The sequence below is a fragment of the Sclerotinia sclerotiorum genome, genomic scaffold, assembly GCF_000146945.2.
Source record: "Sclerotinia sclerotiorum 1980 UF-70 scaffold_9 genomic scaffold, whole genome shotgun sequence".
In the NCBI taxonomy this organism is placed as follows: domain Eukaryota; kingdom Fungi; phylum Ascomycota; class Leotiomycetes; order Helotiales; family Sclerotiniaceae; genus Sclerotinia; species Sclerotinia sclerotiorum.
Genome location: NW_001820827.1, coordinates 981940 through 1002945, shown reverse-complemented (window position 1 = coordinate 1002945; position 21006 = coordinate 981940). Strand labels below are relative to the sequence as shown.

The window sequence follows — 21006 nt, the reverse complement described above, 5'->3', positions numbered from 1 at the left end:
ACACTTTGGCACAGGCTTGTGGAGAATGTGTATTTGTAGATTACCGCACAATCAACAGGCAGCATCCTCTTATTTGTGGTTCACAGTTTGCTGGGTTCCTTCGATCACAAGGACTATAGCACAGATGGTAATTCGGCAATGATGACTGGTGATTCGACATCAGGGACTTGGAAAACTGTTATGATAGCAAGTGGCTTTGAGATTTCCTCTCTTCGTCAAGTTGGTTGTACTCGTCATCCCATAGTCTCGCACGTTTTCGAGTTGCAGTTGGTCAGGAATCTTTTATACTGGCTTATCAAAAAATATTTAACTGGAGCGAGAATCGTGTGAAAATTATCTTCAATCAGATTATGTTCCAGGAAAAAGGAAGGACTGCTGCCCCAGAAGTTCGGACAATTCCAGAAGCATTTTAGGGCGTCGAGAATGGTGAGAGTGTTCATGATGAGCTCTTAGATCCACTTAATGAAGCAGCAGATGGAGTTTCGCATCAAACAGTCGTGGTCAGACCATTGGGCCGGAAGATTGCTTGCTGACCTCTAACAAGTTCATGTAATGGCGGCTAGTTGAGGAAATGAGAGCATGAATGATGTGTTTTCTCACCCGAGAATGATAGATAAGTGCTAGGACCGAATGCGGCGTTGCAGGGCCGTTTCCAAATTCCTGAAGCCACATTCCCGCGAACGCTTTTAAGGGACTGCGTGGCCGTATGCAGGTTTATCGCAACATCGGCCCTTAAAAAGATATAGATTATTTGAGTGGAACTACTCAATGATCCACTTCAGAAAGATAAGGATATTTGATTGACAGATTGACAGATTGACGCTTGAGCTTCAGGCTATATGTGCTGCTTTCTCATTTTAAGCTAAATCATAATGCGGGGGATTAACTTTGATTAAAGTTGATTCTTATTGGCCTAGAAACTATCCACACCTTAGATTCTAGATTTATTGCTAATGACAACTGGTGATAAGACAAAATTATAAATTAGACTTGAGATATACGTGTAGTATTCGTGTAGGCTAAGAGAGGTAATGAAGGTGTTCAAGATTCTGGCGGGGTCGAGAGAGGATGGACGACTGGTGGTTACTGGAGGCAGTCAGAAGAGAGGAAGGACTTAAAAAACTGGCATGACCAAATTTGGTTCGAACAACTGCATCCGACTTGCATACATGATGTAAATAAAAATGATTACAATCATTGTGAAGTTGGTTTCAACTGAAGCTATTTTAATGATAGCACTGGAAACCTAATCGTTGATTGCTGATGCCAGACACTAGTCAGGGAATCATGTTAAGATCCAAAGCAATAAAGTTAGGGCAATGATCGAGACATAGCTAGAATGCTGGAAGAACAATGGATTGTATTATCATTGTGCCCAATATTGCCCAATCCTAAAACTTTTCTGACAGTTGGACAAATAAACATCATCGCCAACCCTCCTCCTTAAGAACTACTCAGAAAGGATTTAGGAGAGATCCTCAAGCTCCAAACAATTTTCAAACAAATTCATTTTATACTTAACAGACTAATAGACCCATGCATACACACTTATTTTATCTGGATGCGTACCAGATAATTGGGCCCAAAGCAAGAAACTAGTCTGTGCTCCAAGCTCCTCGACCATTCGAAAGAGACCCAGCTTAAGTGTATATTCATATCTTCAATCGAAGCGAAAGCTGCCACAACTGCAGGAATCCTATCATACATACAGTTGATAGATGTGGGACGCCAGCTGCACATACATACATGTGCTCCGTATATGTGAGTAAGAAATCGTTCACGAAATCGAACCAAAAATATCCACTTGGACCCCTCTCGTTCGTTCTAAAATGGGGAATGGAGATATCCCTTCATGCTGGAGATTTCTAGAAGTTTGGATTAGTTGACCTTCCTCGATGATTTTTTATGCGTTTTCATTCCATAGTGGATAGCCTAACTTAGCTGGGTAGAAATGAACTACTACTGTCGGTGAGCTATGCATTTGCAGTATGCATCCTCCGTACAGTGGCATGAGTTTAGCCGGTCCTGAACCATACAATTGTGAAGGACGGTATAGGATGACAAAGTAACGCCACCTAAAATCATTTGTCGGGCTTGCAGATAAGGTGTTGAATTGGGCTTGAGAAGTTGAGACATACATGAATGAATATATGAATGCATGAACGAAATTGAAAAAAAGATATTAAAAAATTGGATGAAGGGTGTTTTAGATTGACTTGACCGAGAGTTCAATCTTTGATGATTTTTTGTATCCTAGATTCGAAAAAGAATTATCCTTTAACCTTCTGCCTTCTTCCGTTGATGTTTCTATCATCAGAAGACTGATTATCATATTTGCAAACTGATAAACACTCTCATCAGCCCAACGGCATCTTGTGAAAAGAGAAATTGATAGACAGTGGGGTAAAGAGCATTAATGGGATGGATGGGAATCATGAAAGTGCGTACAACAATAACCAGGGTATTAAATTTAAATGTAAATGCGGGCGGACAAAAATGGATCTGGAGCGAGTGGTTCACCGGTGGTCTCCATCTCAACGCATCATTGTGGAACTCATCTCCAACACAGAAATGCTCAGCGATCCAACTATCCAACTATCCAACTATTGCGTCTTGACGAGGAAGTTCATAAAAGTTATCAAACTAGTTGGGCGAGGGAGGCAAATAGAGGTAGTACGTGGCAGCTTGGTGTTCGCGATGGTTAATTTCAGGAATAGTATGATGAAAAAGTTGATATTGTTCTTATCTTTGACAAATGGTTTGGGATGAATGATGATAAAAATGATAATGGAGGGGTTGAAGTCTAAGGCTGTGAGGTGTGAGTGTGAGGGGTAAGGGAAGAAGTCAATGGGCAACTAGGAGGTAACTACCCAGTTAGGTATCTACAGTATCATGTTTCATTGATGGTTGATAGTTGATGGTTGATGGTTGATCTAAAGTATCTTCGAGGAGTCGAATACGAATAAATTCTTTCCTTCCCCTTTCATCTTGTCTTTTCGCCTCGTCTTGATTCAAGCTACTTTATTCTATTCGCCTGTCCTCCTTTACCTAGGTACTTTACCTACTCACTTTACCTACTCACTTCCCTCCAATTCATCGTCTTGTGACCCTTTCTGTTCCTTTGGCACCTTTATTCCCCTACTATCCTCTCTCTTACCGCCAGCAGATTCCCTGTAAATTCATTTTCCCACTATAATCCACCAATCTGTCCACCATCCCATTTTCCCCTCCCCCAGCATTTCCAACTAATCCACGCTTTATCTTTTTTTAACCGAATGCCTGTCCCCGTCATACCTCCACTAACCTTGATAGCGTACCTACTTACATTTATTCCATTTATTCCATTTATTCCATCTACCTTCTAACATCTCCCTCCTTCTACATTTTTCCACAACCATCTCATCTACAATTTTTGTTCGAATTTGGCAGCTTGTCAGAATATCTAGGACTTCCTTTTCCATAACCCAAAATAGTCCTCATAAATTCAGACAATGGCTTCCCAAGGAGAAGATGTTTATGCAACGGTAAGTTATCACCGTCGTAGCAAGAGTAGGATGGGATGATACTGATGATTTGGTGATAGCTTCTTTTGACCGACACCTACCTTCCAGGTATTTTTGATGTCATTAAATCTGTCGGAATTTACTAACTAAACTCTCAAATAGGCGCTCTTGTATTGGCACATTCGTTACGAGATGCTGGCACTACCAAGAAAATCGCAGTGCTCGTCACTACTGATTCAGTGACATTTGAGAGTATGGCGGAGCTCCAGGTACGTTTTTGATCCATGTAATCTTCGAACTGTTTCTAATATATATTTCCAGAGAAACTTCGACTTTGTTATTCCTGTCGACAGAGTAGTCAACGAATCTCCAGCCAACCTTGACCTCATGGGTCGTCCCGACCTTCATTCTACCTTTACAAAAATTACACTATGGAAACAAACACAATTTAGAAGAATAGTTTACATGGATGCCGATATGGTGGCCCTCCGCGCACCAGACGAGTTGTTCGCTTTGCCAGACCCATTTTCCGCTGCACCAGATATTGGATGGCCAGACATCTTCAACACCGGTCTCATGGTCCTGGATCCAAATATGGGTGATTACTATGCTTTGGAAGCAATGGCACGCAGAGGGATCTCTTTCGATGGAGCTGATCAAGGTTTACTCAACATGCATTTCAAGAACACGTTTAACCGTTTGAGCTTTACTTACAACGTCACCCCTTCTGCTCATTACCAGTACCTCCCAGCATTTCAACATTTCCAATCGAGCATTAGTGCTGCCCACTTCATCGGAACGGATAAGCCATGGAAAGTGGGAAGACAAGCGAGTATTGGAGCCACACCTTACCACCAGATGACCGGAAGATGGTGGGCAGTTTATGACAAACATTACAAGCAAACCGTAAGCCGGGTTCCCTCAACCATGGAGGAAACTAATGTTTTTCAGTCGGCTACCGGAACTTCCAACGGCGGAGCACCCCTTATTGTACAATACCTTGTCTTTGGGGAATTCCAGCCCAAGACACAGGAGGACCATTCTCAAGGAGCCCAGTGTGAGAAATTTCAACATATTACTGCCGTTAATGATACTACTACTGCAGCAGAGGAACCAATCTATGAATATACAGAAACAACTTTTGAAAAAGGAGAAGCTTATAATCCCCCAGTACAGGCAAAATTGGATCAATCTCGGAACCGGGCATTCTCATATTCACCGTGGGATGCCAGCAAGTGAGTCTTGATTATTGGACATGGTAAGAATTATCTAACCTTTCGTAGGGCACCACCGCCACAGGATTCAAGGCCAGAAGCCTCGGATCTCCCCTCTACCCACTATGAGATGTCCAACGATGCTACCCCATTCCGAGCACCGAACCGTTACCCTGACCCTCCTAGCAACATGTACTACGAAGTACCAAAAGCCCCGAAATACCAAAGACCACCACCAATATTTCCATGGGAGGCTAACCCACCAGTACCCTCAAGAGTATTTCCTGAAGATGATTATGATGACACAGCAGTACCAGAAACCCCCATCGCCGGCTCGGTAGTCGCAACTACCGAGGATGAAAGAAGCATGCCAGCTACTCCTACAACTCCTACCATGTCAGCGGCTACTGATCCATGGCAAGCTTTTGCTAGAGGAAACGCATGGGATGAGGTTCCTGAAATTGAGCGATATATTGGAAACATATCAAAGAACCGCAAAGGCAACGTTCAAGTACTACAAGGATACGGATCAGGTATATCACAGATTTCCAGTCCGGCAGAACGTAGGCGTAGTATGAAGCTCACAGACTTTCCAACAGAGCTTGAACGGCCTAGTTTACCCGTGACCCCAGCGCCAGTTAGAACGCAGCCTAGTTTCTGGGGCGAAGAGAGAGAAGAGAGTAGCACCTTGCCTCCCGCAGAAGGAGTTCCAGCACAACAAGATTGGGTAAGCCTCTTTGATGAATTCAATGGAACTTTTGATGCCTTCAGAAGTCTCTTTGAAAACCCCAAGAGACTAGCCCTTGGCCCCCGTTCCTTATTTTACGATCTTGGAAAGCTTTTGCAACTTTTCAATAGACTATTGGATGATCTTGGGAAATTCTCACTGACACCGGGACAGGACCCAGCAGCTCAACTTGAAATGCTTGCTAGGCGTCAATCGGATGTTCTAGCCCATAAATTGGACCTATCCACCCGCGAGATGCCTTCCAGACCACTTCCTTACGGATCCGAACCCGTCACCCAAGGACTAGGTGGAGCTATTGAGGAACCTTCTTACCATGGTCCGGGAGCTATGTGGGAGAAGAATGAAAATTACGCCACAAAAGAGACTCCTTTACTTCCAAGTGAAGAAGAGAAGGATGTTTTGGAGACTTAGAGAAAGAATTAGGCCCAAGTGAGATTTGCACATCATATATCCATGGATATTGAGATTTACATGTTTCTACATCATGCGATTTTGCCTTTTGCTTTGCCTCATTTGATTTGCATTTCTAGTCGAGCATTTGCAACATTAGCATTGTGCTGTTAGCCATTTTGAGTTTACAGGCGCATTTTACAATGTAACCTTCGGTTTGCATTTACTTGTAAATAGAAACTTTGCAAATCCCAGATTTTATGATTTGTGATGGAATAGATGATTGCATAGGTGCTCATGGGGTTTTTGCTGGGAAAGGAGAAGAATAAAGTGGGAAGTTGAGGTTCAAAGATGCTTGCGAATAATATGGGTGTTGCATTTGATGGGTTGGTGCACAAAAATTTGATAAATATATGATGAATTGATGAATCGACGAGTTGATGGATTGAAGATGAAGTGAATATAATAGGAAATCGGCAAAATGGGTGGGATGTAATTATGGAGTGGGGAAAAGTCGGAAAAAGTCTAGTCATCTGGGTAGTCATAAATAGTCGTTCTGCTCGAATGAATACCCTTTGCTTCTTTTAATATATATATTGTGATCTTTTTGTTCGTTTGAAATAGAGATGAGATAGATATTATGTTGTATTATTAATGTGTATTGATGTAGTATGATGTATTGTATTGTGATGTGATGTGATATGGGATTAAAAAGAGTGTTGAAATAGATATTTAATTAATATAGAGTATAAAGCTTCTTTAAAGAAAATAGTTTCTAGTTCATTTCATTTTTTCACTTTCATTTATATACTATTGTAAAGATTTTTATTCTATTTCCACTTTCATCTCATCTCGTCTCATATCTCATAATTCATTCATATCTGCCTGCCAAAAACGAACGACAATCCAATCACCACACAGTCCCCCCCCCCTAAACCAAACTCGCTAGACCCCTATACAAACTCCCTTCCTCCTAGTCAATCAGAATCTTTCCCTCCAATTCCGAGAAGTGATTAAAGAAACTCTCAAACAATCTAATTCCATGCTCGACATCAAAAGCCCCTCCACACTCTCTAATACTATGCATACTCAGCATTGGATTACCTAAATCTAATGTCCTCGTTCCCAGTGCTGCACTTAACATTGGTCCAATAGTACTTCCACAACTACTATCATTTCTAACAACGAAAAGTTGAAGGGGAACACCATTCTTTCCATCCTTTGAATCCGCGCTTGGTTTGGCTTTACGAGCAATTTCTTCTAGAAGGACTATACCAGGGGAATTAGTAGCATAGCGCTGATTTGCGTTAATTTTGATGACTGTTCCCTTGTTCATTTCGGGACGATGATCTTGTTCGTATTTTTGAGCATAATTGGGATGGATGGAGTGAGCCATATCCGCAGAGATAAGGAAGGAAGATGCGAGGGTTTGCTCATAGGCTGTTGCAATCTCCACATCAGATTCACGATGTACCATATCGTAGGAAGAGCTTGAGCCAGGAGCTGTAGTTGAGGCGGGGATGACGGATAAACGTCTGAGGACGGCGGGAAGAAGATTAGAGGCGGCTCCATGGGCAGATGTACTACCGATTTCTTCGTGGTCGAAACAGGTAATAAGTCTAATCGATGATTCATCATCTAAAGCAGCAGAATCCTTAACAGATTCAATAAGTCCTTCGACACTACAGTACGTCATGCCCAAGTTGTCCAATCTGCCCGAATAAATAAGTTCATTGTTCAATCCACCCAAACAAGCTTTTTGTGTATCGTATAAGATCATTTCGAAATCAACGACATCATCAATATTCACCCCAGCATTCTTTGCAATCAGTTCCACAATGTATGGATGATGTCGAGTGGTCATGGCTTGCAAGGGTCGGTATTCCTCCGAGTCTTTATTTTCCTCAATCAGAGTCGGCCCGTTCTCGCTCGCTCCTGTACGATTTAACTCGGCAGCCACAAGACCGGCAATTGGGAATAATTCGGTCTCTTTATTCGGATCAAAGCTTGTGGCACGATTAAGGTGTATGGCTAAAGTGGGGATGCGGAGAATTGGTCGATCGATCTTCACCAGCTTCTGTACGAAATTGCCATCTCCATCTTTAACCATAGCTCTACCAGCGATACTCAAATCTCTGTCGAACCAAGATGTCCAGATACCACCCCCATATGTCTCCACACCCACCTGTATAAAGCCAGAAGCTTGTTTCTTCGACACCGGCTTGATACGTAAAGTAGGGGAATCGGTATGAGCACCAATCATAGCAATTGGGTTACCTGCCTTCCACTTCTTGCCAATGGCGAAAGCGACAATCGAAGAAGCATTTCTCGTGAGATAATACTTCCCTCCGGGTTGTAGACTTGTAGACCAGTTATCTCGTTCCTTGATCTCTGTGAAGCCCGCTTTGGAAAGTCGTTGGATGGCAGAGTGTACTGCATGGTAGGCTAAATAGAATTTGATGTTAGGTACAACTGCAGAGATAACGATGAGATGGTATTGATAGCTTAGTTAACTTACGACCTGGTGAAGCATTCAGGAAATCGAGAAAGTCATTTGCTTTTGCTTCAGCAGTTGATGGAGTTCTGGCTGGCATTTTGTATGTGGATGATATATAAGATCTCGAGAATACTGTAGGAAGTTTAGATTTACTTATGAAGAAACAAGAAGAGGGAGAAGAAGAATAAGTGACAGGAAAATAAATTGATGTCGAGGGTATTTTCAACATTAGATGGTTTCCTCCTTCCTTTGAATTCACCTGTAGAAGATTAGGTGGGACATTTTTGTTTGAGGTGTTACTTGCCCGCACTCATCAGCACCTGCCGGTCCGCATGGTGGGCGTCCATGTGTACCAATCAGAAGCCTGCAAATCAAGTCACTACCTCCATTCTTCTAGGGACTTTCTTATCTGAGTAAAGTGTCAAATTGATAAATGAGCCACAGTGGCTTGAGTCGTTCTGTACGAAGTAGACCCACTTTTGGAACAATTGATTTCAAGCTCTACTCCGGACTCCGTACAATTCTTGATGATTGAAGAAAGAATAAAGAATGAATGAAATTCTATGAATGGACCCTCGTGGCCAAAATTAAGAAAAATCGGAGACATCAACAGGGTATATCCCTGCTCCACATCCTTGAATGGCGGCTTTTCGTCTTCCGGTTCAGAGTTCGTCCCCAGTTACACATCAGATCTTGTTCTGCTCTGTTGTGTGTCACTTGTTAGTTAGCAAGCATAGGATGAATTCGTGTTTGCCAGCGATTGAGAGGTAGGTGAGTAGGTGTGGTGGTGTAGGTACGTATGTATTATGAATTGACTTGATGATTGTCTAGTAGATATATCTACGTAGACACCTACTGATAGATACTAGCAAGTATTTGATTAGTCACCGGGATTAGTAGTCATTTTGCGTAGATAGTCATTTGAATCACATGAGGAAGTATTCAAGTACTGGGTCCTTGATACTTTCGAGCGAATGAGGGAGATGAAAAGTAAAGTAACGGTAACTTTAATATATTGCGATTGAACATGCTATGGGGACGGCGGGAAGTAAATAAAGTTGAGTCGATGGAGTTGATAGAAAATGAAAAGACCAGTACATACTCCGTAAAGTGTCCCCTGTTCCTGCAGACACCCCAAAAATTCAAAGATCCCAATTCGATGGCAGATATCACGAAAAAGTTAATATTTCCCGGCATTGAATACCACTAAAGAAACGCCATGAATGCAGCCATGTTGACATTGGGTTTAAGACTTCTATAATTTATTGTGTCTTCTGATGAATTCAGTCGAGGAGAGAAGATGAGGCTTCATTGCTTGGGGGGAAAAGATAAAAGAAAAAAAATAAGAGAAAAACAAAAATATCGAATGACTGAGGAGGAATTGAATTTGTTTGTGATCGTGATCAAATCCAAATAGACCAAACAAAGGAAAGTCATAATTGAACATCCGCCTGGGCAAACTCATTGAAAGTCGTGACATATATTGATTGGATGAGATGAGACGAATTGGGGATATATGGTGGTACAATTGCAGTGCCTTGCTAGGTATTCTGACGATCATCACTTCCCCCAGCTCAGCCCATTGTCAATGCTTCAGTCTGCCTCATACCGGTAGCTCCGTACATCTGTACATTTACGAGAGTGACCAAAATGTGAATGTGGTTTGAAAGGATTGTATGTTTTGAAGGGAAAACGCATCAGCTGAGGAATAATTTGATAAGTAGAGGTAGGTAGGGTAGGTAGTAACTACGATGTAGGTGAGTAAGTATCATGACATTTGCCTATTTCGCCATCTATTTGGCTACCTACCTACAGTAACAGTTTGTTTTAAGAACAGCTTCAAGGTTGATTCTAACACACCAAGGCTTGTCAATGGACTGATGGACAACTTTATATCGCCCATCGGGTCAATGCAGCATTACACCGTGGACCTGTAACTTATTATAGTGCAGAACCCTAGGTATATCTATCTGGTCGAGTCAATCAATTGCACCAAAATCAGAAACTCATAAATCGAACATTCGAAGGAGAGATGGGTATCTCCTCGGTCTGCCCAATCAATATACTTGAACCAGTCACCGACATCCATTAATTTTCGCTTTCTTTCTTTCTTTCTTTCATACTTTCATACTTTCTTGTCCCAGTCAGACAGCCTCAGTTCTAAACATCCAATTGACCCCATGACTATACTACACGATTAATGAGGATTGGAATTTACGTGTGCCATCCATCCATGCTAAGAAAACTATTCGTAAAATATTACCTGATTTAGATTTAATCGTTCCAACGTTCAACTAAGGCCGAGCCTTTTTAGCGGTGGGCTTTGCAAGATGGAGTTCATGGATGATAACGATTCGATGATTTGATGATTTGATGATTCGATGATTCTTGATTCGTCGAGGGAAATGTACAGAGTAGAAGAGAGGTGAGTAAAAGGTTCATGGGTTTCATCCTAGGTATGTATGTATGTATGGATTCATATTCCACAAGTAAATCAAACATGCTGATGATGTGAGCGGTGGGGAGAGAAGATTCCCCAAATATTCGAAGCAAAGGCATCAATTGAGACCGGTATGTTTGTTTCATTGACAAGCCCATTGTGGGTCTTTTTCTTCTCACACAATCAATCAAATCAAACCTCTTCCTCATTTAGCTACCGATACCGATTGCTAGGTAGATTACGAAGCTTATTATTAGTCCGGAGGAGGGTAGGTGTACTGAGTACTGATCTGTAGGGGAGTTGTAGGTGGTACTAACTTACTACTAAGTGAGATACTATTAACAAATAATAACATTTTACCAAAGTAAGTCGATAAGAAACATCAAAACATTTCAACGGGAAACTTTCATCGACACTGGCATCAGCACCCGTAGCAACTTTATTTCTACACCATGCAGGGACGCATGTCATTTGAAAATGGATAATGGATTGATAGGTACTAGGTAGGCACTGTAGAAACCACCAATTGGATCCTTCTCATTTGTATATGATATATCGGTGTATACTCTGTGTGAATATCGTTCATTCATCATTTGCAATACCATGCTTCGTACAGACGGATGTACGTACCTACCTACTTACCTACGAGTACTAGTCTCCTACACTCGTCTCATTTGGTAGGATTCGTGTTGATTCTCTCACAAGATCATTGGGCGCTTACTGCTCTCCAAGCCGATTGATCTAAACTTACCTTCCTAGGTATTGACGTATTGATGGATACTTGGTACTTGGTATTTTCCTGTACCATTCCAATTATCTTCAAAGCAGAACAAACACTTGGACTTGCAACAAGATTCGCGTTGCAACTTAACAACTTTAATCTTGGTGGAAGAAAGCTTGAATGGCTTGAATGGCTTGACTATTGCTGAAATGAGTTGTGACTTACACACAAACTAATCCCATTGATAGATCGATCATTTCTCTTCTCCACTATCAATACCGACACATCCCTCCCTCCAAAAGTGTGGAACCGAACAATGCTTTTATTACTACTACGGAGTACTTGACCTCTTTTTCTTCTTCTCCCCACAAGCCTCTGCCGCTCGAAGAACAACATCAACATTTTTATATCTCTATGCCCATCTCGAGGGGATGCTTTTCATTGACATGTAGATTTCCCCGTTTGATCTCTTCTTGATCCTGTGCTACAATTATCGGTTCCATATTGTATATCTTTCTCGAGGATTTAACGCAAGCAGCCTCACCTACTTGCTACGAACTAACTAAGTAAAGTATTCAAGCATCAACAAGGCACTAAAATTTTATACCCTGCACAATCGAATCTAGCGTGGTCATTTCCAGCCCAGCTTGGTATCACTTCTTTGCCCTTGCTATTTCACTTGCATTTCACTTCCCGCCCACAACCATCATACATACACATACCATCCTGTACGGACTAGACATTTTGAACAAACTTCCCTACGAACGACACGAACGGAAATTCTCATATGGACTGAGAGTAAAGCATACTCAACTCAGTCCTCCACCCCCCTATCATAGAATATTCTTATCTCAAGGTCCATTTTTTGGCTTTGGCTTTTGGAAAGAAGAACACAAAGACGAAATTCTAATACGCTTCGATTATCGCATTGTCATTCGTCATTCAAATACTTTTAGTCTTCATTCATTCACGCAATCAACCTATCGAATGAACAGTCAATCAATTCATTGATTCACCGAATGTGTTGGCTTTCTAGGGCACCTAAAGGCAGTCAACCTCGATCAAATTAATTTCTCCTACCCTACCTGGACTCTTTTTTTCTTCTTCTTCTCTTTTACTTCAGCACACATATTTGCTATTTACAGCCTCATCCTTCGACGACAGGAGTACCTACTTGTCATCCCTCCTTCATCTGTCCGCCAATCCCTATCCGATACCTAATTTTCGATTCTCGTACACTTCAGAGTGCGTCGCAAACGAAGGCACTATTTTCCAATAGGAACTTCTCATGGAACACAAGGTCTAGCTCTATTCGAATGTAACTGTGGCAGCCTGCAGCCATTTTACGGCTCGCCGCCTATTGTCAGCAATCTATAGAACCTTCAACCTCCCCCGCCTGGTGCAAGAGCAAAGCAGCTTCAATTTCACCACTTTCCTCAACTAGTACCGTGTACTATTTACTATACTTGGGTAATCACATACCATATTTATTACGTCGATCGAATCTTATTAGGTTGGTGGTCTGAATCAAATCCAAGTCGGTCCTCCTCTGCGTAGGAGAGTGGCCTTGCCACACCAAATTCCAAGATGGCCTCAAATTTTCCACAAATGGGTGGTGCGGGCCAAATGATGCCACAACAACAGCAGCAGCAGCAGCACCAGCAGCAGCAACAACAACAACAGCAACAACAACAGATGCAGCAACAAATGCATATACAACAGCGGCAACAGGGACTGACTACGCAGATACAAAATGCGATATTTCAGAGACTTCAACAACAAGGACAGACGCCATCAGGCTGGCAGGCGCTGCTACCGCCTCAAGAACGTATGGGAGGGATTTTCAATATGTAAGTTATTTTCAGCCTTCATGATTCCAATTTTTGTGATTCATGTAGTGAAAAGTCTTGCCAATTAGCACATGTACTACATAATCACGGACAATCGATACTAATTTTTATACAGCATTGGTGCTCTACGGATTCTCGCCCAAAATCAAAATCAGCCTGGAGGGATCCCAAAGTTACTCGAAATTGCTGTCAAGTTCGAGCAAGAGTGTTTTGTTGCTCAACCCGATAAAGTATTAGATGATGTTAATGATTCACTATTCATAGCTAACGATTCCAGGCTTCCTACAAGAATAGAATGAATGAGAAGCAACGTGAGTTACACCAAGCTCGAATGCAATCCCAGCAAAGCATGCAACAACAAGTAAACTCGCAAGCGCAGGCCCAACAGCAGATGATGATGATGAATCAAAATGGTATGCAAGGCCAAATGCCGAGAAACATCCCTCAGCAACCTCCTCAACAAGGCTTTCAGCACCTTCAGCATCAGATGCAAGCGTCGCCATTACCACCTCAGCAATCACAGGCCATGCCGAACGGTCTACCAAATGATGCCATTTCGCAAAACATGCCTCAGAATGCACACATGCAAGCGAATGGTATGCCAAATCAAATCCAGCACGGACCTGGCAGACCTGTAAATGGCCAGCCCCAATTACAACCAACGGGGAACGATGCGGTGGAAATTCATCAGGAAGCAATGAAAATGTTAAGCGAAGCTCAAGAACATGAGAAGATTAACATAAGGGCGAACTTACGAGCAAAGATGAGTCCAGCGCAAGTCCAACAGCAGGAGGCCAGTGGGTCGGACATTGCCTTTCTATTGTTTCGCCAGCAAGCTACGATAAGATGGCGTAACCGTCAACTTCAGATGGCACAAGGACAGGGTGTTCCTCAAGGACAGCAGTCTACAATTCCTCAGCATCCACAAAATGGCCCCGCAACGGCTCCTATGATGCAGCAGCAGAGGTCTATGAATCCGAGTCCTATGAATGGTCAATCGCAACCACCCACAACGATGGGTGGTGGCCCAGACTTCAATTCCTTCTTGGGCAACATGGAGAACTTGATCGGTCAGCAGCAGCAAGCGGGAGTGTTGGCCCAGGAAGCAGGTCAAATTGTTGTACCCGTCAGCGCGCCCAGGAATAACACCCCTCAGCCCAATGTTTCCATGCCAGGTCAAGCAATGAACATGAACGAACAGCGCTCAGTTTCGAATCCGATGGCGAGAGCACAGGCGCAGCAGGCTCAGATGTTCAACGCCCAACAGTCACAACGTATCCAGCAGCAGCAGCAGCAATCACAGCAAGCTCAAGCTCGCGCAAATGCGGCCGCCAAGGCACAGCTGGGTTTGCAGGGTCAGCCTGGCGGAATGGGCTCCGGCCCAATGCCTTCACAGCAGAGCCCTGCCATGAATACGCTCAACACCCCTTTAAGGACACCACAGCAGATGGGTCATTCTGAGGCGGGTGGAATGAATCATAACCCACAATTTGGTCAGCCCCTAGATCCACGTTTTCCCCCAGGTGGTCAGAGAATGTTTGGTAACGCCATCCATGGATTCAACCCCGCAATGTTTCGGGACATGGGTCCGGAACAACGACAACATTTTGCATCTTTGCCACCCGAAAAGATGAATGAGTTTGCCAAGACCTGGCAAGCTCAGCAGCAGCCAAATCAAATGCAGCAAGCTACACAAATGCCAATCCAAGGGAACAATAATCTACTCCGTCCAGGACAGCCTGGCCCACAGGCTGTGCAATTTGCGCAACGACAACATGCTATAAATCAATTTTTGATGAGCAACCCTGGACAACGCCCTCCTCCATCGCTCTTGGCCAACTTGACACCGCAACAGCAAATGATCGTGCAACAACAAATCACACAGAATGCCATGCAGTTGCGAGCTGGAAATGTATCTGTAGATCAGAGACAGGTATTGCAGCAAATGGACAATATGGATATCCCTGCTCCGTTCCTTACTAATCCTCATATGGTTCAAGGAATCCCTCCAGAAATCAAAAAGTGGGGCCAGTTAAAGCAATGGGTTGGCTCGACTCCCGCCATGCCACCGCAGGCACTCGAGACCGTGAGGGGTTTGCAAAAGATGCACTACATGCAGCTTAGCCGGCAAAGACAAGCTGCACAGCAGCAGCTCAACCCGATGGGTAACCCAGCCCCAATGGGGGGTCAAAATCCCATGTCTATGGTACCTCCCAGAATGTCAGCTCCTGTTGCCCCTATGGGCCAAAATCCAGTTCAAATGTCCAATGGGATGAATATGGGCCCTGGAATGATGCGACAGATTACACCTCAGGACATTTTAAACATTCGTAATCATCACACCGGTAAATTTGCTAACGCTAGTGATGAACAAATCCGAGCATTCCTAATGCAAAACCAAATAAAAAGTATTCAGGCAGCCCAACAACGCCAAGCTCAAATGGCAAATATGGCGCAGATGAATGGCCAGCAGCTACCTCAAAATGCCCAACCAGGATTACCAAACTCGACCCAGATGACTACTTCTCAGCAACCATCGGGACAAATGCCACAACAAAAGCCAGCTGTTTCAGTACCAGAGCCAGCAGGCCCATCGATTCCCACACCTGCAAGTCGCCCTCGGCCTCCACCAAATAACAAGTCGACAGCCGGACAAAGTTCCTCGCCTGCTCAACCAGCTAAAAATAATTTGAAACGGGCTAGCAGCGATGATGTCGTAGAAGTTCCCAACCCTAATGGGCAACAGCGCCCAGCGCCCGCACCTGCACCACAGCAGAGAGCTGCGCCCAGGCTCACACCAGATCAAGTAGCCAGACTTGATCCAGAGCAAAGGAAAAATTATGAGGCTATGCTACGTCAATCGATCAACGGAAGACAGCAGGCCGTCGCAGGCAACTCGGAAGCGATTAATAGGAAACTCAAAGAGTTTTCTGCCGAAGAAGAAAAAGCCATCGCGGAGAATCCTCTTCCTGACATACCCATGGATGCAGACACTAAGAAAAGCATGGTGCAGGCCTTGATACCTATGCCTGCTCATCTCTCAAACATTTCACGAACCATAGGCAAGTGGTATCACCTGACTCGTGATGATGCCCGAGCCAAATTATTTTTCCGCGCGGTAAGTTGTGAATCTAGTCAAGCAAAGACTTCAGGGACAACGCTAACGTTTTTCAGCGATCGCGCTTGGCACGGCAATTCAAAGATCCCAAGGATATGAAAGAGCTCAAAGATACCTTTTCAATAAGGCTCACTGACGTAGAGCAAGCTCGAACATTATTTACCGCAATCATCATGGATCTTAGCAATAAACATCCAATGTTGAAAAAGAGTGGTGGATCTTCCGATCCTCAGGGGACATCAGCCATTTCTTCTACTGCGTCAAACGCTCAAAATTCTGAATCAGTGCCTCTCAATGCTGCTAATCTACAACAACAACAGCAGCAGCTCAACAAGATGCATCACCAAAGATCAAACAGTCGCAGCTCTCATCCACCTGCAGCCCCTACATCGTCCCAGCCACCATTTCCCTTTGGAGCTTCATCCCCTCATGGCCAGCCTAGATATATTGGGAAGCCACCCGCTGTCACTCAGGAGACCCTTCATATTCCTGCGCGCAAGAAGCAGAAGCCAAATGGGACGCCAGGCCAAGGCACTCCGGGATCCACCTCCTCGCCCCAGATCACCAAAGTCCCCTCGCCTGAGGTCAAACGTCAACAGATTCCAGAACCGAAAATCGCGGCTAAACCAACTTGGCCATGTAATGACGAGGTATGCGAACGTCAAAATATTGGATTCGAGAGTCAAGAGGAACTCTCTCGTCATACTCAAGTCGAGCATAGGTTACCAATGCAAAACCCACAGAAGTTTGCCGAGGACTTTCTTCGTCCAATGTTAGGTCTAGATTCTCAAGACCAATCGAATGCAGCAGCATCGACTGTGGATGCAGCTACATCATCGAAGCAGGAACAGACACCAAAGGTTGAAACTATCACTCCATCCACTTCAGTTGCTACCCCCATGAATCGTCAAATTTCAACGAACAAGCAGAGTGGCACGGTGCAGGGTAAAGCGAAGCCTCAGTCCGACTTGGCCACGGATACCTCCAAGTCCCAGAAAGAGATTAGCAAGGAAGATTCAAATCCGCCAGCTCAAGAAGTTATTGTTGATGCTTGGGCGAACGCAACTATCGATCCTAATGAACTTGTCCGAACCTTCCAACCATTCGAAGGCGGAGCTGGTGGGGCCATCTCTGATGTAAATGTCTACCGATCTGTTACACCCAATGATACGCCAGAGTCGAGTAAGGACGGTGTTTCAGAGCCCACTAGTGATATCTCTGAAGGAGTGAACTTGGATATTGCCTTGGACGTTTTTGACGATACATGGTTTCCCTTTGGGCTAAGCGATACCGAAGCCTTGGTGGACAACCATACCAATTTTTATAATGCAAACATGGCGGAAAATTTAACGATGTTTAATGATTTAGAATTTACCAACCCTCCACAGAACTGGGATGACATGGAAGGCAAAGTAAACTTTGATCAACCGTTTCAGTTCAATGTAGATGATCAATATTCTATGGATATTGTCTAGTTGAGCGTATGGGGTGTTGTCACTGAGTTTTGGAAGGCGTTTCTGTGATGGAAAGGAAAATACAGGGTATTTGGAAAATCAATGAGATGATATACCAATGAAAAGCACGGCGTCTTGGGATAAGACTATTACGAGGAAAGGATGGGATATTTGCCTAGTGATTTGTTGATTTTAGCAGGGCGTTCAGTGGGATGAAAGAATTCTTTCCTTTACGGGAATGTGCTTTTTGTTATTGCCATGTACAATGATTCTAATGGACTTCTTGAACAAATATATATTATAGTATTTTGATTACCTGAATGACTTTATTTATTCTATCGTGTATAACATAAATGTTATCATTATTTTTAATGAATATGAGTTAATATTACTTGTTTTTTTTCTCTGTTGAAGTTGGAAAAACTGTCGTGGTGTTGGATCTGATCTGCATGATCGACATTACGGATTTACCGTACCGTACCGCATTCACTCCCCTGTCTGCAGGAAGGAAGGACCACCCAGACCCTGATCTTCAAGGAGTAGCTCGATAGAGCGAGTAGCTTTCGATGACGATACGATTATGCGGTTGCGGTTGTAACGGGTGGGTGGATGGATGGGTGGTTGTATTGTTTTGTTTTGTTTAGGGGGGATTGCTTTGGATTTGTTTAGAGAGTATAGAGTATTTATTGTTCATTACCTGGATTTTTCGAACAGGGGGATGGATTTGTTTTGAGGTTGGAGGTTTTGGGGTTTTGGGGTTCTGGGGTTTTGGGGTTCTGGGGTTATGGGGTTATGCTATGCTTCTTGTTTGGGGATTTATGTATGCTGTTTGGGTAGGTAGGTAGGTAGCTAGGTAAGATTAGCATGCTATTGTGCAGAGGTTAGTTAGTTAGTGTATTAGTGTATTATTTAGTATTGATATTTTTGGAAGGGGTAGGCTTTGTTTGGTTGGCTAGCTAGCCCCTCGTCTCATCTCATCTTATTTTCTAGTAAATGTGTAAATGAATGTGTAAAATGTAAAGGCGGTCTGGGCTGGTTGGTGGGCGGTGGCAGAATGTTTTGATAATGAAGGGAAGGTTTGTGGGGTTTCTGGAATTGAAATCGCGTTTTTGAGATTGGGATTGGGATTGAGATTTGGACGCGATGGGGTTGGTGGTTTGATAGATGGGTGGATCAATAGATTGGGATTTTTTTATTTTTGAGGATTGCTTTGGGATTGGGATTGTGATTGTGATTGGATGTTTGGAAGTTTGGTTTTATTTTCATTTATTTATTTGTTCTTTTCAGTACCTTATCGAAGCGGGCTTTTTTCGTTATTACTGAGAATGTGATTGATGGTTGATGGTGGGTGGTGAATATTCATAGTGGGTTGACGTTAAGAAAGACGCGCAGGAAACTACAATACGATACAATACAATACAATACAACACAATACAATACATACAACCACGAACACGCTATTAATTTTCAAACTTTGCCAATTTTATTTTGATTCGATTGTTTACTTTATTTTACCTTTACTTCAAAGACTTTCTTCTTTATGCCTAGCCAACAATGGCTTCTCCGAAAATATCAACTTCGCGTCGCGTCTTGGGGGATATTAATTCCAACATCAATACCTCTGTCCATGAACCTCATCATGCATCTCTCATTTCCAACACACGAAAAATATCAGCTGGTGATAAATCTTCTAAGCCCATACTTGATGATCAACAAAAGGTGGGAGGTTCGGCAATAGAAATCCAACAGGAGAATCGTCGCGAAATCAATTCAGATTTTCAGGTTGAAGGTCTCAAAGTGGGAAAAGTGCATCAAGGGATATCATCTCATGATTTGGAAAATACGAGAATTGCTACAGTTGATTCGTTGAATTCTGGAACATCACTTGGCTTACTAGATGCTAAATCGATGCAATGGGCTGGTGAAAAGAGAAGCTTCGCTGCTACTGAAGATTACCCAGAAGAGTTTAGTGCTCGAGAAGGAGAAGGACATAAGAAGAAGAGGATAGAGCTACAGCCTCATGAGGAATTTCACAAATCTACCACTACGCAGCAGAAACACAACTGTTCACAATGCAGTCATGTAATCCTTGAGCATGGAATATGGACAGAGAGTTCTGGTCCACAAGTTTACGGTTGCGACCATGACAGTGTTAGAGAACGATGCGTATGTATTAACAGTTTATATTTGTGGATTTTTTGCTAATATGTACTCATAGAACTTTCATGGAGGAATTCAACGCTTATCTCAAGTAGAAACCTCCTTCGCTTCTCCTACATCTTCCTTCTCCACAGTAGAGGTAGAAGATATTGATGTCACCGTTGTTTATTCCCAAGCATCTAAAATTACCACAACCGAGGAAAATCCCTCCAGATCCATCACCGCCTCTACCACAAGAAATTTCCATACCTCAAAATCGAAATCCCTATCTCGAGAAGAAATTCGACAAGTTCGTCTTTCATCACCTGTTCTTTAACTATGAAAAAAGCTAACCCCACTTCGTCAGAAATCCCAAGCACTACGACTCCGTCTTTCCCTTGCCAATTACAAAGTAAAAACAAATCAAATTGATCTTCCACTTTCACGTCTACAAATTCATTCTACATCACCAGACCTCCCTTCTCTAGCTCATCTTCGCGCAAATCCTTATGGTGCCAGTGCGGGTAATAGAACACCGCTTCCTGGTGCTCCGACATTGATTCCAATTATTAATTTACAACGTCCCAGTTCCTCGAGTAGAGATGGAAATATTTACGTTCGAAGAGATGGAGAGAGGAAAAATATTAGAGAAGAGAATTTGAATGAGGACATTCCTTCCAGTCCTCCTTTATCGGGAGATATTAGAAGAGATTCGGCTGTTTCTTGCATTTCTTTTACTTCTAAGAGTTCTACCTTGAATTCGGGCTCCGGACATGCACATCCATATGCATTGACATCCTATCCCAGAGAGTAAAATATAGATGGGTAACTTGGAAACTCGATGTAGAAAGTGGGAGTGGCGAATGAATGGTAATAGGAAATGGAGGTTGTAGATGTGCCGGGGAAGATTTGATGATGATGATGATACTGGT

General features: G+C 43.1%; 7 protein-coding genes across 7 annotated transcripts; 5 read left to right on the top strand and 2 right to left on the bottom strand.

The window, feature by feature from the left end:
- Positions 1–141: 141 nt before the first annotated feature.
- Positions 142–746, top strand: SS1G_07315 (predicted protein; the record flags this gene model as incomplete). The annotated part of the gene is made up of 2 exons (XM_001591819.1): positions 142–324; positions 645–746. 2 exons carry the CDS (start codon positions 142–144, stop codon positions 744–746), a joined length of 285 nt encoding a protein of 94 aa, XP_001591869.1.
- A 1750-nt stretch (positions 747–2496) lies between these two features.
- Positions 2497–2807, top strand: SS1G_07314 (predicted protein; the record flags this gene model as incomplete). Its single annotated transcript, XM_001591818.1, has 2 exons — positions 2497–2673; positions 2718–2807. 2 exons carry the CDS (start codon positions 2497–2499, stop codon positions 2805–2807), a joined length of 267 nt encoding a protein of 88 aa, XP_001591868.1.
- A 684-nt stretch (positions 2808–3491) lies between these two features.
- Positions 3492–5876, top strand: SS1G_07313 (hypothetical protein; the record flags this gene model as incomplete). Its single annotated transcript, XM_001591817.1, has 7 exons — positions 3492–3524; positions 3584–3611; positions 3666–3772; positions 3825–4738; positions 4787–5250; positions 5317–5444; positions 5619–5876. 7 exons carry the CDS (start codon positions 3492–3494, stop codon positions 5874–5876), a joined length of 1932 nt encoding a protein of 643 aa, XP_001591867.1.
- Positions 5877–6828: 952 nt separating this feature from the next.
- On the bottom strand, positions 6829–8449 carry SS1G_07312 (hypothetical protein; the record flags this gene model as incomplete). The annotated part of the gene is made up of 2 exons (XM_001591816.1): positions 6829–8300; positions 8374–8449. The coding sequence occupies 2 exons, from the start codon at positions 8447–8449 to the stop codon at positions 6829–6831; spliced, it is 1548 nt and encodes a 515-aa protein (XP_001591866.1).
- Positions 8450–11917: 3468 nt separating this feature from the next.
- On the bottom strand, positions 11918–12256 carry SS1G_07311 (predicted protein; the record flags this gene model as incomplete). The annotated part of the gene is made up of 2 exons (XM_001591815.1): positions 11918–12064; positions 12236–12256. The coding sequence occupies 2 exons, from the start codon at positions 12254–12256 to the stop codon at positions 11918–11920; spliced, it is 168 nt and encodes a 55-aa protein (XP_001591865.1).
- Positions 12257–13100: 844 nt separating this feature from the next.
- SS1G_07310 (hypothetical protein) lies at positions 13101–17956 on the top strand (the record flags this gene model as incomplete). Its single annotated transcript, XM_001591814.1, has 4 exons — positions 13101–13363; positions 13479–13593; positions 13641–16481; positions 16538–17956. The coding sequence occupies 4 exons, from the start codon at positions 13101–13103 to the stop codon at positions 17954–17956; spliced, it is 4638 nt and encodes a 1545-aa protein (XP_001591864.1).
- A 1533-nt stretch (positions 17957–19489) lies between these two features.
- Positions 19490–20888, top strand: SS1G_07309 (predicted protein; the record flags this gene model as incomplete). The annotated part of the gene is made up of 3 exons (XM_001591813.1): positions 19490–20101; positions 20154–20384; positions 20442–20888. 3 exons carry the CDS (start codon positions 19490–19492, stop codon positions 20886–20888), a joined length of 1290 nt encoding a protein of 429 aa, XP_001591863.1.
- Between the last annotated feature and the right edge of the window lie 118 nt (positions 20889–21006).